This window comes from Nicotiana tabacum, chromosome 12, assembly GCF_000715075.1.
Source record: "Nicotiana tabacum cultivar K326 chromosome 12, ASM71507v2, whole genome shotgun sequence".
Lineage (NCBI taxonomy): Eukaryota > Viridiplantae > Streptophyta > Magnoliopsida > Solanales > Solanaceae > Nicotiana > Nicotiana tabacum.
Window position 1 is genome coordinate 125,405,413 of NC_134091.1, and position 15,084 is coordinate 125,420,496.

Consider the following 15,084-nt stretch of genomic DNA (forward strand, 5'->3'; position numbering starts at 1 on the left):
GTCTACGTTACTCAATGAATACATAAAATATGACTTTATATATACTGGTTTTTAGTTCTTACCGAATCTTTACACCAAATCATATTACATATGGAAAAAAGGTCAAAATTGCTGTTGAATTATATGAAAATTTTCATGGTTTAAGTTTTAGTGTTTAGGTCAGATGTGTCTTTGCCATTAATGGTTCATATTTGTCCTTATTTCCAAATGATAGATTGAATAGATCAGCATGGTTTTCTATATATATTAACATGGGAAAACTTTTCCACCTAATAGGTCATGGAATCCCACTGCAAATAGGAAATTAGGAATGTATACTGCATTTCTTGGGAACAAGATCTAACCACGGACGTAAGAGCGCCGCCTTACTTCGGAGATGGACACTGAATTGGCCAGAGTTCAGTCTGATGTGGTAGGTGCTGATGTCTTTTGCATTATCACGTAATAAGTGATGCACTCTCTACTGTTGTATATTTTCCAGGTAGACTTATGACAATATTTCAACTAGGGATGTCAAATGGGCGGGTTGGGTCAATTTTGGGCAGGTCAAAATGGATTGATATATATATTCACTTTGCGGCAACCAAAGATGATTATTGCAACATCGGCAAAGAACCTGGATATATATTCACTTTGCAGCAACCAGAGATGATTATTGCACCATCGACAGAGAACCTGAATATATATTCACTTTGCAGCAACCAAAGATGACTATTCCACCATCGACATAGAACCTGAATAAGCTATACATTCCTCTTTGTGCTGTCTGCTTCATCCAGAAATGGAACATGGGATATTTATAATTAACTGACCTTGGATTCTTGCAAACCCTGAATCATTGCTAAAGCTGCTGAATTCTCTGCATCTTTTACTCGTGACTTCTCGTTTCCCGTCACAGAAAGCACACTTTCACCAATTGAAACTTGCACAGAGCATGTAAAGCTCCTATTGTGAGCAGGACCTATCTCTTTCTCTATTCTGCAACCATCAGAAAGCAAATATTAACGAGACCAAATTCATACATTTATATGTGACTGCAACAGAAACAGAAAAACATGGCAGCTGGATACTGAGACAAACAACCTCAGAAAGAATTGCCAAATGAAGATCTTTCCTGTACGAAACGGCACGCATATTCTGTTAGGTGATTACATTTCATTTTATATAGCTCATAGCTGTAAAAGCACACCCTGTTGCTAGTCCAAACAATCCATTTTATATGGAGTGGTCTCAAAAGAAAAATTTTCTCAAAATATTAAACCTCAGACATTTCAAGGTATATTTAGAAAGCAATACTTGAATAAATTCATTTTATGCTGTCCGTCCAAAAAGTATAAGCAGCATATATGTGTACGTCGATGAATGACGTAATTCTAAATCTGTCTTAGTGCTCTTATTTATCTATTAACCCATTCCATGCAAGATGCAATCAAACCTTAAAGTTATTTCTAGTAGAGAAAATTGGTAGTTTCACAGCTCAATATCAAGTCACAGTTTGATCTTGCGGCAACAATCTCTTGCCCTAATTTCCAATACTGAAGTGACAAACAGATATACAGACAACATTAAGAATATAATACTAGGATTCCCTGGTACAACATGTTAAGCATGTTAAACTTGATAATATAATTTGTGCTTGCAGCTACAGATTCAGTACAAGTGCAACGAGCACTAACTTTTTCCACTGGACAGATATCTGATAAAAATGGCACTAAGTTTACTCATGAGAACAACTACACTCAAAGTAAAAGGTTAACCTGTAACTTGGTTTGGACCATTTCTTTCTTCCACAAAGCTCATTCAGTTTCTGCTTTGCTCCTTCACTCTCTTTTGTTGGGTCAAATTCGACATCCATCTTTATTTTCTGAAATGGAGAAAAGTCAACATTTGTCTTTTTTTTCTGAGATGGAACAAGTTCAACGTCCATCTTATCATAAGGGTCATAGAACAACTCTTTAAGAGCAGCCTTTGCAACTTGAAGCTTTGCATTCTCTTTGTGCTCAGAAGAAGCTGATGCAATAAATTGTCCATCAACATAGACGCTAGCAATGTTTTTATCTCCCTCTTTCCGATGTTCTACCTCAACTTGTTTTCCATCCTTATTGCAAAGTCCAAATAGCATTGTTACAGGCTGTGGTTGTTCTTTCAACATATTCAGCATGATGATAGGCTCGAGTAGGCCTCTAAAGATCTAACACAAAAAGGCAACTAAAAAATCTAAACATCACGAAATCATTTCTATTTGAAAGGCAAGAATGGACCATTTTTAGGTAAAGAAAATAAAACTGAATTCCTAAGACCTTGATGAAATCTCTGAAATAAGTCTACTATTGGAGGACAGAAAGAAATGCTACATCTGTTTACTGATGTGGGGTCAGGTGGAAGCTAAAACGTTAACCGCTCAAATTTCGAATTGGCTTTCATGATTTTTCATTTTGAATTAATTGCCAAATTTCCACAATGTAATACCTCATTATTTCTTCCCTTCCCCATTTGATTTCCAATGATACAAACCCAAAATATGAGAAGCCTTTCTTCATGCAAACTCACTTTTTATTTCTCAATATCTGTATAAATTCAAATTTCAACTTGTAACCTTGTTTGCTCTCTCTCTCTCTCTCTCTCTCACACACACACACACACACCCCTTTAAAACCTTGCTAATTCAAATGAGTAATCATACATCAGAACAAACATAAAACGACATTCCAAATACCAGCACAACATTTAATTGCACGGATAAGAGTTTCAGTAAAACACCCAAAAGAATTACAATTAAAATTCTTGTTTTAGGAATACATCTTAATCGTTTCTTTCAACATTGGAGAATGACACATAAAAAGCATTACCAAATATCACTCCTGCCTGCAGCAAAATTACCAAATATTAAACAGGAGTATGGCTTGAGTCAGTTCGATGCAAAGTTTACAAAGATAACTAGGTGTTTGTGAAAACATGTTCGATAAATAACAGTTAAAACCCCTTGTATACTAACATTGAGCCTGTAAATCGTAAGCACTTGCTAATAGCCAACAAGCCTGTGAGACTCAACTCTTTAATTCCACATAATTACATTTTCAAGCTATATTAGAAATCCAGAGAAATAAATATAGAGAATGAGCATAGCCAACCTAACTATTTCGGTTTTAGGCATAGTTGATTAATTCGTTAATACTTTACATACAGAAAGGAAAAAGAAAAGAGAGCTTTTACAAGATCCATGGCCAACACAAACTTAAATAGTAAGAAAGAGACTGACCACCCAGAAAGCATTGACATCGAAGCCACAATCCACATATACAGCTCCCATGACCGACTCCACAATGTCTGCAAGATTTTTTGGCGCTTTCATCACTCCTCCATAGAACTCCATCTCCGCCTCATGTTGCACTGCTATCACGAATTCTTTCACCTATGCCCAAATTCAAAGTCCCTCTATTACAATTCCGCAAAAGAACTATTGTACTTAGTTCGATGGATCTTGTGCCAAGGAAATGCGCAATGACACACTGTTACTGAAGGCAAATGAAGTGCCATATGCTATGGCTAACTGGAATTTTCACTATCTTAAACAAGTACGGCTTTCAAAGTTTGAAGACTTGCACAAGGAAGCAAAAGGGCCATACATATTGGACAAGATGCAACAGCCCAATTTTAAAACTAGACAATCCAAACCAAAGGACTTAAATTTTCGGAAACTTGGTTTTATATCCATATAGTAATTGGGAGGAGTTCCCCCAAGTTATTAGTTTTCTACTTTGTTTTACTTTTGTAAAGCTAGTTACTTTGTAAAGTGGAGGAGTCCTCACAGCTTAGATGGTTAAACTGTACTTTGAGCACTCATCTAGATGAGTGTGTGTGTATATATATATATCTAAAGACCTTAAAGCGAAAAGGGGAAGGCATGTCTCCCCTTCTTTTATAATATGAAGTGGTAAAGTGTCATGTTCCCTTCCTTCATGTATTTAAGTTTTTATGGGACATACATAAATTACCCCCTAAACAATGTCTGATCAGTAGGTGGATTTGTTAAAAGTTTTTTAAAAAGTTTTAATTTCTATACACTCTAACTCTTTATAAGATGCTTAATAGATAACTCCAGGCTATCTGCTACATTATGCATATAAGTTATTCTTTTTGTTTCGTGTAGTACTTTCCTTTTAGTCTGTTTGGAAAAGAATATCACATTTCTATATATAGTAGTTTATAAGTTTTAAATTCCAATATTCTCATTTCCTTAATGACACTCCTTGTGGAATGAAATGACCTGTACACGTCTTGTTTAAGACCATAAGATTCAAAAACTTTTTAACATTTTTAAACGCTATGCCCAATCAAACTAAGAATAATAATAAATAAAATGAAAATAAAGGGAATAAACACTTTTAAAATGAGTATTTATGTACCTTTTCATCGAGGATCGGTGAATTGCGGCGGAGGTAGTTGTAGAGACCGTGGCGGACGGCGACTCTAGCGAGCTTTTCGGTGCTGACGTTGGCGGCGCGGAGGTCAGTGAGCTTACCGCAGTCGACGTCCGGGTAAATCGAGAAGAAATAACTGGAAATGGCTAAGCCGAGAGCTGCGTCGCCGACGAAAGCGAGCCGCTGGTAATTATTAGAAGCTGAAGAAGAATTACAGGAAGTGTGAGTTAGAGCTTCTTCTAGAAGCTTCGTGTTCTTGAATCGATACTTCAATAGTTCCTCTACTGCCGTTACGTATGTCGCCGTGTTTGTGATTTCTTCCGCCGGTAGCCTATTTGCTTCCGTCATCATCGCGCAATTTTCCGGCGATCGCAAGTATTGACTGTCACAGCTGAAATGTAATAGCAACTGCTTTTTGTTTTTTTTGTTTTAATACTATTGTTTGGTTATGGGTATTACCTAATACCGGTGAAAATTTTATACCAATATAGTGGTATTAACTATTACATATTAGATGTGGGATTAACTACCTCCAGATTATAATCTTGAGATTTTTAATTCCTAGATATCTCGTTTTGCAACTGAACGACCTTAGTTTATGAAATTGAAGTTATGGAAGCTTTGTCAATTTTGTACTTGTCAACTTGATCTTGTTGTTCCTGACAACAAATATGCATGAACCATTTCACAAAGAATGTGTGCAAATAGTCCAAAGTATCGATAATTAGTTCTCGGTCTTCCGATAAAAAAATAATATAAATGAAGGAATATAGGTATACTATTTTGTGGTGGGAATTGTAACTTTTCATAAATTGCATCTTCTTCTCCCTCTGAATTTCTACAAAAGAGGTAATTTATATGTTAACAAATAATTTTATTTATATATTTGATAGTGTAACTTTTCATAAATTGCATCTTCTTCTCCCTCTGAATTTCTACAAAAGAGGTAATTTATATGTTAACAAATAATTTTATTTATATATTTGATAGTATTATAGTAATTTATAGCACAGAGCTAAGATTAAGAAAAAAAATTAAGTTTCAATTTAAGATCAGGTTGAAATCCATTTTGACCACATAGCAATACAAACATAATCTAAGTCTCGAGTGTAAGTAAAAACATTTGGTCTATCCTGAAGGTCATCGAGGTAAGGAATGGAGTTGGCATGTTTTTATACTATGTACTATGACATTCAGGGGCGGAGGGAGAGAATTAGTTGCGGATTCGGACGAACCCAATAATTTTTGCTTAAATCTTATATTTGTATTAGAAAATTCATAAAATATGTATAAATATTTAATTGCAAATCCAATAACTAAAACAAACTATGGGTTCGGTAATAAATTCAGAACTCATAAACATCAAATCCTAGTTCCGTAGTTCCGTCTCTGGTGATATTCCCCACCTTTTGTTGCTAAGCTTAACAACACAACATATCCAATAAAATTACACAAGGGGGGTCTGAAGAGGGTAGTGCGTATGTAATTTTACCCCTACGTTTGTAAGGTAGAGAGGTTGTTTTCGACAAACCCTCGGCCCAAAAATGAGTGCATGAGGAAAATATTTTTCAAAATATTTAAGCCAACCAAACATGAGAAAATTGGAAAATATTTTTCAAAATACACCCTTAGAGCTAAATGAAAGGAATTCATTAATTTAATCAGGGAAGTCTACTCAGTAAATGCACTGAGCTCTCTCACCTTTATATCTCATCAAGGAGGATAAAATCCATATCTGCATAAATAAAGTTTGCTAGATTGTCTAATAACATTGTTGGTCTCCTATTTGTAGCAAATAATAAAGTTGCCAATCTCCAAAATTCACAAAATACGCTATGGCAATACGCGTAAAGATAGGCATTCCTATTATACACCTTAAATACTCCAACCAAGCCACCAATGTGGGACTCAGTGAAAGATCCAAGGAAGTCTCAATTAAGTTCTAGTTGTGTGAACTCAGTGAATTCACCAGCATATGATCAAAACCTCCAGCCTGCAAAGAAACCCGAGACACACTAACATTATGGATCAACTGCTGTAGCCACCTCCTCGTTGTTGGATCCTCCTGACAAGCACAATGGGCACACTCAATCAACGATACGAGGAAAAAGAAAAGGTCTAACACCAGAAAAAGAATGCTTCATGTTTTATGGGAGAAGCAGGTTGGGGGTGGGAAGCTACTTAGATTACAAGCATTACGTACACGAAGACAACTGCTGAAGGTGGTATCTCTAAGCATATCCGGAAGACAATTTCTCAGTGCATCACATGCCCTACCATAACCAGTGCATATCAGTTTTAGCCCATAAAAAAGGGCAGACACGAGAGGGCTGTGATATATTACACATAAGCAAGCTGAAAGGAAAACTGGGATGGTGATATACAGAAAACTAACCTAACATTATCTGACAAGCGAAGATAGCACCTAATTATGTGTTTCAGCAGTCTTGATGAAGGCTGTTCAGCGAGTGCACCAACCATATTCCCTAAAACTTGGGCTACTGCAAAAAACCTCTGAGCTGTGGCACAGATGTAATCCAGACCCACATCATCTAGAAGGATTTTTTGCACTATGAAAGTTGCAACCTGTCAGCATGCGCAAATTAGATGCATGAAAATCTGATCAACAAGGGAGGATATGGTCGGAAACTGTCATTGAGGAAGCACTCACTGTTTTTGACAGTTCACTCCCCATCTCCATCGTACGCAAGCACAGGGGAATTATCTCTGTCGATAGGAGAAAGCTGATAACTTCAGTGTCATCAACCTGCACAGAAAAAATCAAAAGAAACAGAGTACCCTGAACTTTAGAACAATAATGGATTAAGGCAGGGAAAGATTCCATAAACAGCATCTTGAGCTCCTGAAATTATAACTAATCACGGTTTCCTTCTCATAGACTGTCATTCCCAGTAGATATGATCATGAACAAAACCTTAATAACACTAACACTGAAAGAGAAAAAGATGCATGAAATTCAGCAGACTTATTACCTTCACCAGGGCACCAATGACACCTAAGCTAGTAAGCCTCAGATATTCAAAAGGTCTTGACTTGCTTGTTGTATTAAGAAAAGGGTACAAATACAACGGAATATGCGCTGCAAAGTAGGAAACAGTCAGAAGGATTTATCAAGGAAAGCAACAAAAGATCACAACTATGATGGATCACAATTATGATTATCATCGAACTGAGGTCGATCCAGATCTCGGAAACACATCAACAATATAAACTCCATCTATTTGGTTCTTTTTTACAATATGTATTAGTTTTTGAAGGTTACAAAGCATTTTACATGAATAATATGGGGGCCGGGATAGTATATCTAGGACTGTGTTGCACTACCCAGTGCTTCAATGAACCTAAGGCCACAAACATGTAATTTTCCTCCTCTTTATGGACATCAGCGACTGCCGAGGCAGGACAGTCTCTATAACTTGACAGCTGTGAATTCCAAGAAAAATGTATAATTTTTTTCCTGAGTAATGGATAACATACATCCAAGTATAGTGTTTTCATGTGAAAATCAAATTCCAGTTCTCCTCTAAAGACTTATCAAGTGAATGTCAAGTGATACTAATTTGATACTATTTGGGTTTTATTTTTTGACTGTCTGTGTTTGACAAGTAAATAAGAATTTTATTAAGTGAAAAGCACGAAGCAAGTGCCTGTGTATAAGAGATGTAACTATGAGGGGTTTTAAGAATATTTTTTTTTGTTTTGGGATAAGGTAAATGAGGGGTTTTAAGAATATTTTTTTTTGTTTTGGGATAAGGTAAATGAGGGGTTTTAAGAATATTTTTTTTTGTTTTGGGATAAGGTAAATGAGGGGTTTTAAGAATTGTATCTGTGACATTGTTAAGAGAAACACTTTGCATTCATGAACAACTGCAAATCAACAGAAGTAACGATTTACATAACAACATAAAACAACTTCTAGCGTTCCTGCACTTGAACAAATATAAGAAACAAGACAATAACAATGCTGTCAAGGAATTATATCAACTGAACAGGTTAATGATCCGTATCAAGCAAAGACAGGCCAATCATGTATCCATATACAATAGGATGTTTATGGATATTGTCATCTTCTCTCCAATGACATTCCACCTAAAAGAGCAGCCAGAAAAGGCTTTTTTTGTATATCAAAAAGGCCAAGCTGATTGCAATTGAGAAACAGCTACAACAATTTAAAAGAAAAAAGAAAAAAGAAAAGAAGAAACAGAATCTTTACCATTGAGGAACAACATTCTGGTGTCAGGGTGAGAGGCTACACACTGCAAAATACAAAGCAATTGAAGGCAGTTTCATTAGGAAACAGTATAAGATTTGACTTGCAAAAAAACTAAATAATGGAGGCATACTGTGAATAAGATTACCCTGAAAAAGCAGTTACACTACTATTAAAACCTGATCTTTGACATGCAATTTGCTCCATGTAATAATAATAAAACTCAAAACTTTTTCTTTGATCAGGTAAATAATAAAAACTTAAAACTACTTCACTATTAACAGGTATTGCCAACTAATATTTATAGCATGTCAATAAAATGAAAATTTGAGCACCTTCCAGTCCAGTGCATAACCACTCCTTCACCTTTCTTGATACATAAACCACAATCCCACACCTATACAATTTTCTATATCCTACTGCTGAGATCTAATCATTATTAAGAAATCATATAATGATAATAACTCATTACTTTAAAGATCACCAACAAGAATGAATAATAGAAACAGTATCAAGAAAAAAAACCACAAGGAAAAGAAGTTTCTATACCTGAAGAAGTGCTAGTGCATTACAAACTCTATTGGATTGAGCAGGAGACAGGTTTGGTGGTGACAAAACAGGGTAGATGGAAACTATCTCCTGCAAACATGCAAAATAACATTTAAAAAAGATATAGAAAAAGCTAGAGACTTCCACAAAAGAAGTTTAAGAAATAAGAATCAAATAGTTGGATTGAAAAATTCCACAACAGAAGTTTAACAAATAATAATTAAATGGTTGGACAGAGAATACAAGTCTGGTTTCTCGCCATGGTAAAAGAGCTAATTTAACTGAACCAATAATGTGGTTGGGCATAGGTACAAAAACAGTTAAATAGAGAGTAAATTGAAATGACATCCCAGCACAAGACAGAATAGTTTCTCCTCCTAGTGGTGCATTTTTTGGGGGGAGGGGGCTCCTTCTAGTGGTGTTTCGGCTCCCTCTTCTCCATCTACCTCCACAACAAACAAGGAAAAGCACGTTAGGATTCTAGTTTTAAACCCCCCTGTATATTCATTTCCAATTTTTTAGCCCACAATCATTTTCATTTATATCTATTCCTACCAATCTAAGTTGCACGGACTCGGGTGTGGGTATCCGATACGGGGACGGATCCGAGTATCGGATTCGGCAAAATCTAAATTTTAAGATTCGGGGGTGCGGATCTGGATATGGATACGGGTGCAGGAATTCGGCTAATAAAAAATAGAGCTACAAAAATATTGTAAATTTTGAGAGATATTCTGTGAAAAACTTACATGAATATTGTAGAATTCAGTCTTTCATTCTCCAAGATGGACATTATTCTTTCATTATCCTAAATCTGTTTTATTTTTGATTTTGAGAAATCAAATTCTCAATTTTTCTCCCAAATTTGTCGATGGACTCCGGTCAAAGTGTCCGAAGTCAGTTGACCGAATCCGGGACTTATCCCGTCCCCGTCTCGTATCGGGACGGGACGGCACTAAAATCGAAGAGTCTGCGCAACTTAGCTACCAATAATAAGCCAATCCAACATGCACAAAGAAAATGTCATACATTGTCTAGTTTCAGAAATTGCTATGAGCTGAGTCCAAATACAATGGGGAAGAAACCCATGGGCCGATGAAGAACTAGCTCCCACCGCCTCCTCAGCCAGAAAAATTTCACAAACATCGTAAGACTCTACAACCCCCCCCCCCCCCCTTTCTTTTTAACTAAGCGCCTAGGATTTTACAGGATACTTTAAATTTTAACAATTTGAATTCCTCACTAAACCCCAATCAAAGGTCATTAAGATGTTTTATTGACAGCTTTGCTGTAAAAAGTCATTCAGATGTTTCCATCAGTCCTCGCTTTTAATAGTGCACAGTGTGAAGCATTTGTAACCACCGAAGAAACGTGCACAAACAGAGAAGAAATCTGGAATTACAGTACGGAATGTTACTTTTAGCATGCAGGTGCATCTGAGAAATGAGATCAACTCTAGAATTATGATGGAACATTTCTCGGAGTACCTGTAGGAGTGCAGCGATAGTACCAAATGAATTCCACAACAAGGGAGCCAAATCCTGGAACAGTTCCCTCTTCTGGAAAAAGAAAAGAAAAATAACAAATCTTTTTAGGTAAACCTTAAAAAGATTTATGTATGCCCTTAGGCACGGCCATACATAACATCAGATTTGTATCGTTATTCCTTATGAATGAGTGAGTTCCCTCAACTTGAATCAACATTCACTGAGTTAAACTCATTAGATAGCTGTTGAAATGACTGTAATAGCCCTAATTAGCACTCACTTGATCTGGAATCTTAAACTACCAAAATAGAAACTACTTTTAGAGAAAGTGTGCAATGACTATCATCTGAATCAAAGACAAGAATATACAAAGTGGGATAGTTTAGCTGCTAACCCCTACTAACAAACAAATCAAGAAATCTATCAATTGGAAAATTCCAACAATACTCATGACCCCAAACTTGTTAGCCTGACAACTGTCAAATTGTGCTACTGAAGCTAGCAGCCATGTAGATGCTATTTGAGCTGTGAAAGAAACATATAAAGTTAAACAAAAAATCTAACAGCTTGCACACAAAAAAATGCCTTAAGGTACATTTGGCAGTCGCTGGGTCATTTGGCATCAGAAATTTTCCGAATCCAAATTGCTCACTTTTTACAATTCGACCAAGTATCTAAAAGTTATCAAAACCTACTATTTTTGTTCTACTAATATTCTCAACAAGCATCTAATAAGTACATTTGGCAGTTGTCGACATTAGTTACTATCCCAAATTTCCGGAATCCAGAAGACCAATGGCTCATAATTGAATTCAATTCTCTGAAGCGACAAGTGTCTATTAGTTACTAAAACCTACAATATTCATCCTTCAGCTACTATCCTTAACAGGCATCTAATAGGTAGAATTGACAGTCAGCGACATCAGTCCCTATCCCAAATTTCCCGAATCTAAACGAATCCAAGCTCATTTTAGAATTCAATTCTCTGAAGCGGCAAGCGTCTATTAGTTACCAAAACCTACAATATTCCTCCTTCAGCTACTATTCTTAACAGGCATCTAATAGGTACATTTGGCAGTGGGCGACATCATTTCCCATCCCAAATTTCCAGAAGCCAAAAAACTTAAATACCAATTTCCACGTTTTAAAATTCAACTTTATGAGGCAACAAGCATATACATTCAGGGGTGGAGCTAGTAAGAGAGAAAGGGGTTCAATTGAATCCTTTCGGCGAAAAATTATACCGTGCAAATAGGGTAAAAATAATTTATTTTGGTTATAAATAAAGTTCTAGTGTAGTGGTGAAGGGGGTTTCAAAAGTTGCTTTAGGTTACATATTCAAATCCCAACTAGTAATTTTTTCTCCGTATATAAATTCCTCGCTCTGCCACCGCGTATACTCATCAAAACCTACCATTTCCTTTCTCCTACTATTCCCAACAAACATCTAATAGGTAAATTTGGTAGTCATCAACATCTTTTCCATCCCAATTCTCGGTGAATCCAAAAATTCCAGTTGCTCTTTTTTTTTTCCTTTTTACAATTCAACTCACTGAAGAGACAAGCAGTCATCAAAACCTAGTATCTCCATTCTCCTACAATTCTCAAACTTTAGCCCTAGGACATCAAAAAAAAAACTCCTAAGCTCTTAAGTTATATAAAATTTTACGGTGTTCCAGAACTGAATTACACAAAAATCATGCCCACGGAGTCGATAGAATCACGCGATATGTCGGTAAAACGAAAACATGAAAGCAAAAACTTTTAAGAGAGGAAAAAAATAAACCTTGGAAAGTTCTAGAAGAGCATTTTCTCGAAGATCAGGATTGCTGAGATCAAGCACAAGCTGTTCAGCGGATTGCATTTTGCGATCCTTATCGGCCGGAGCTCCGACTGAAGGGGAAGAGGATGCTGCCGCTCCGCCGCTGCCGAAACCGCCAACGCCGATTGAGAAAGACTGAGGTAAGTTTGCCATATCAGAGGCTCAACTGAAAGCTTTATTGTTTATGTTTTGCCTTTTCTTCTGTTCCGAACTGAACGAAGATGAATTTCACCGTTTGATTTAAAACCGTGGCATCATAAATTATGAAACGTGCCATTCACGTGCTTCTTCCCTTCTACTACCTCTAAACATTTCAATTTTCTTTTTTTCTTTTTAAATTATGACGACGATGTTTAGGCTAGCTTTATCATTCAATATTTCATAATTGTAATAAGTTTCTTTTTAATAAATATTGATTTGAAATTAAGTTTGTTCTGATAAAACTTTCAATAACAGTTATTGTATTACTTTTTAGGAATTTTTAATCATGTTTGGTTTAGATCTTCAATCTATTATAAAGAAACGTAAAATGATCGCGTTTAGATTTCTTTCTAATGTTGCAATAACAATTGTAAGTGTGTATTATAGATAACTTGACGATTGAATTCTCTTATACAATCAAAGTTTATTTCTTCTTTTTATGCATTTCTTCTTTCTTTTTTAAGTTTTCTTGATTTTTATATCGCCTTAAAATTTTAAATTGGCCTGAAAAAAAATCAGTATTTGATACACTCATTTTTATATTTAAAAAAAATTAACCCATGATTGCCAGGATAACATAACCCCTAAGCATATATTTTAGGCCTCAATATTATTCATATTACTATAATATGTATGAAATTATGTACTTGTGATAAATGAAATCTTTTTAATCATTTGTTGCCAATTTTCACCAATCATTAAGCATATATTTTTAAAATTTATGTTATTTTGAAATATGACTAAAGTAATTATGGTAGGCAATTAAAATTACAGTTACTTCCTATCTTTTTGTCTGATTCACTCTAAATTGAATAAATCTTGTTAACAAGTTTGATTTTATAATATTTTCTTCATTCTTTGAGTGCCTTTTGTAGATATTTTCCAAGCTCGCGCTAATTAGATTATTAAGCGATGATTTGTTAAAGCATTGTCTCAACCTTGAATATTTTCTAAAGGCCATTTGTAACCATGACATTGATGGTTATAGCTTAATTATTGGAATTTATGCGCTAAGAACAATTATATTTCGCATACTTAATCACGTAAAGTCTTAATTCCTTTTCTAAATACTTATATTGCTTATAGAATAATTTTAATAGTTTTTATCGTAGCTGTCTCAGTTGAAAAAAAGAAGTTTTCAAAATCAATTTAACAAAATCTTACCTAAGATAAGGAATATCTCAAGGAAGATTACATGAATTGATTATATTGTCAATTTAAAAATAAATTGACTACAAAAATATGGGATCTTTACACAAATAGCAGCCAGATTAATTATTTACGTTTTCTAGCCATTACATAGATTATACATTAATTATACACATGTAATACATAAATTATGTATATATTATATATTCACCGCTATTTTTAGTTTAAATGGTAGGGTGGGCGGCTATTTGGGTTAATTCTTCTAAAAATATTAATAAACTAAGATAAATTTAACAAAATCTTACCTAAGATATAGAATATCTCAAGGAAGATTACAAGAATTGATTATTATCAACTTACAAATATATTGACTACAAAAATATTAATAAAATACTTTATTTTATATTTTAAAAATCCATAAGAATAAACTTAAGATAATATATAAAATTTTATTATTAAATAAATTTAAGGCCTCTTTGGATTTAACGTCAAAATCGGTTGGAGGTAGCGGAAAATTGACTAAGGTTACTACGGAAGCGCGACCTTGACATTTACGACGATTCACCCAGGTTTCGCACTAACCGAGAGTTGGTACTTCCTGTTCATCGTTTAATATCTCTGTCTCCCTTGTTAGTATCCAATTAGTTTGCATTAGTTTAAGCCTAATTCTTGATTGCCTATAATTATTTTAGTGCATCTGCCTGGATATTTTTCTTGCTAGTGACTGTTTAGGAATTTTTAGACTGTAATTTGATTTCTTTGTAGCTGTTCTGTTGGCCTTCTTTTAGATATCTATTGTTATCACTAGTTTAATTCTTGCTTGTCTGTTTGTCTTATCTATATACATTTCTAGTGGTTAGAGTTGCAAGTGTTAGACATGTCTCATTTAGTTTAATCCTTTGTCTGTTTTAGCGACAGTTTTAGCGTAATTTTTTGTAGATTATAGTGGATGGGGTGAGTGGGGGGGGGAGGGGGGGACAAAGGTCGGTTCGGGGGTCTCTGGGCTGAGAGTGGGGTCCTGGAATATAGGAACTTCGACGGGGAAGTCTATAGAGTTAGCGAAGATCCTCCAGAAGAGGAAGATCAACATAGCTTGTGTCCAGGAGACTAGATGGATGGGGTCGAAGGCTCGAGATGTTGATGGGTTTAAATTGTGGGTCTCAGGACGCGGCATGGTAAGAATGGGGTAGGTATCTTGGTTGACAGAGATCGTAGGGAGCTAGT

The 15,084-nt window shown here is 35.4% G+C and overlaps 2 protein-coding genes across 4 annotated transcripts; both read right to left on the reverse strand.

Annotated features, from left to right (window-relative positions):
• Positions 1 to 593: 593 nt before the first annotated feature.
• LOC107807910 (ribonuclease 3-like protein 2) lies at positions 594 to 5,036 on the reverse strand. 2 transcript variants are annotated; one of them, XM_016632365.2, is made up of 4 exons: positions 4,407 to 5,036; positions 3,260 to 3,412; positions 1,758 to 2,098; positions 594 to 978 (listed from the first exon to the last, which is right to left on the reverse strand). In XM_016632365.2, exons 1-4 carry the CDS (start codon positions 4,770 to 4,772, stop codon positions 804 to 806), a joined length of 1,035 nt encoding a protein of 344 aa, XP_016487851.1. In that variant the 5' UTR covers positions 4,773 to 5,036; the 3' UTR covers positions 594 to 803. The 2 variants fall into 2 exon arrangements, with proteins under 2 accessions (XP_016487851.1, XP_016487850.1); XM_016632364.2 differs by having other exon boundaries at positions 1,758 to 2,191; positions 4,407 to 5,034.
• A 1,020-nt stretch (positions 5,037 to 6,056) lies between these two features.
• Positions 6,057 to 12,720, reverse strand: LOC107807908 (uncharacterized). Of its 2 annotated transcripts, XM_016632362.2 has the most exons (9): positions 12,475 to 12,720; positions 10,689 to 10,760; positions 9,202 to 9,291; positions 8,656 to 8,698; positions 7,415 to 7,521; positions 7,093 to 7,188; positions 6,817 to 7,007; positions 6,625 to 6,694; positions 6,057 to 6,486 (listed from the first exon to the last, which is right to left on the reverse strand). In XM_016632362.2, the coding sequence occupies exons 1-9, from the start codon at positions 12,661 to 12,663 to the stop codon at positions 6,364 to 6,366; spliced, it is 981 nt and encodes a 326-aa protein (XP_016487848.1). In that variant the 5' UTR covers positions 12,664 to 12,720; the 3' UTR covers positions 6,057 to 6,363. The 2 variants fall into 2 exon arrangements, with proteins under 2 accessions (XP_016487848.1, XP_075083146.1); XM_075227045.1 differs by lacking the exon at positions 6,625 to 6,694.
• Between the last annotated feature and the right edge of the window lie 2,364 nt (positions 12,721 to 15,084).

What these genes read in the sequence shown, in the direction of transcription:
- LOC107807910 (XM_016632364.2), bottom strand. Translation starts at nt 4,772, where the DNA reads ATGATGACGGAAGCAAATAGGCTACCGGCGGAAGAAATCACAAACACG. An exon ending in ATGTCAATGCTTTCTGGGTG is followed by an intron (nt 2,192 to 3,259) that starts GTCAGTCTCTTT and finishes TTTTTGTGTTAG; the next exon opens with ATCTTTAGAGGCCTACTCGA. An exon ending in TGGTCCAAACCAAGTTACAG is followed by an intron (nt 979 to 1,757) that starts GTTAACCTTTTA and finishes TGATGGTTGCAG; the next exon opens with AATAGAGAAAGAGATAGGTC.
- LOC107807908 (XM_016632362.2), bottom strand. Translation starts at nt 12,663, where the DNA reads ATGGCAAACTTACCTCAGTCTTTCTCAATCGGCGTTGGCGGTTTCGGC. An exon ending in CTCTTCTAGAACTTTCCAAG is followed by an intron (nt 10,761 to 12,474) that starts GTTTATTTTTTT and finishes TTCTTTTTCCAG; the next exon opens with AAGAGGGAACTGTTCCAGGA. An exon ending in ATGCACTAGCACTTCTTCAG is followed by an intron (nt 8,699 to 9,201) that starts GTATAGAAACTT and finishes TGTATTTTGCAG; the next exon opens with TGTGTAGCCTCTCACCCTGA.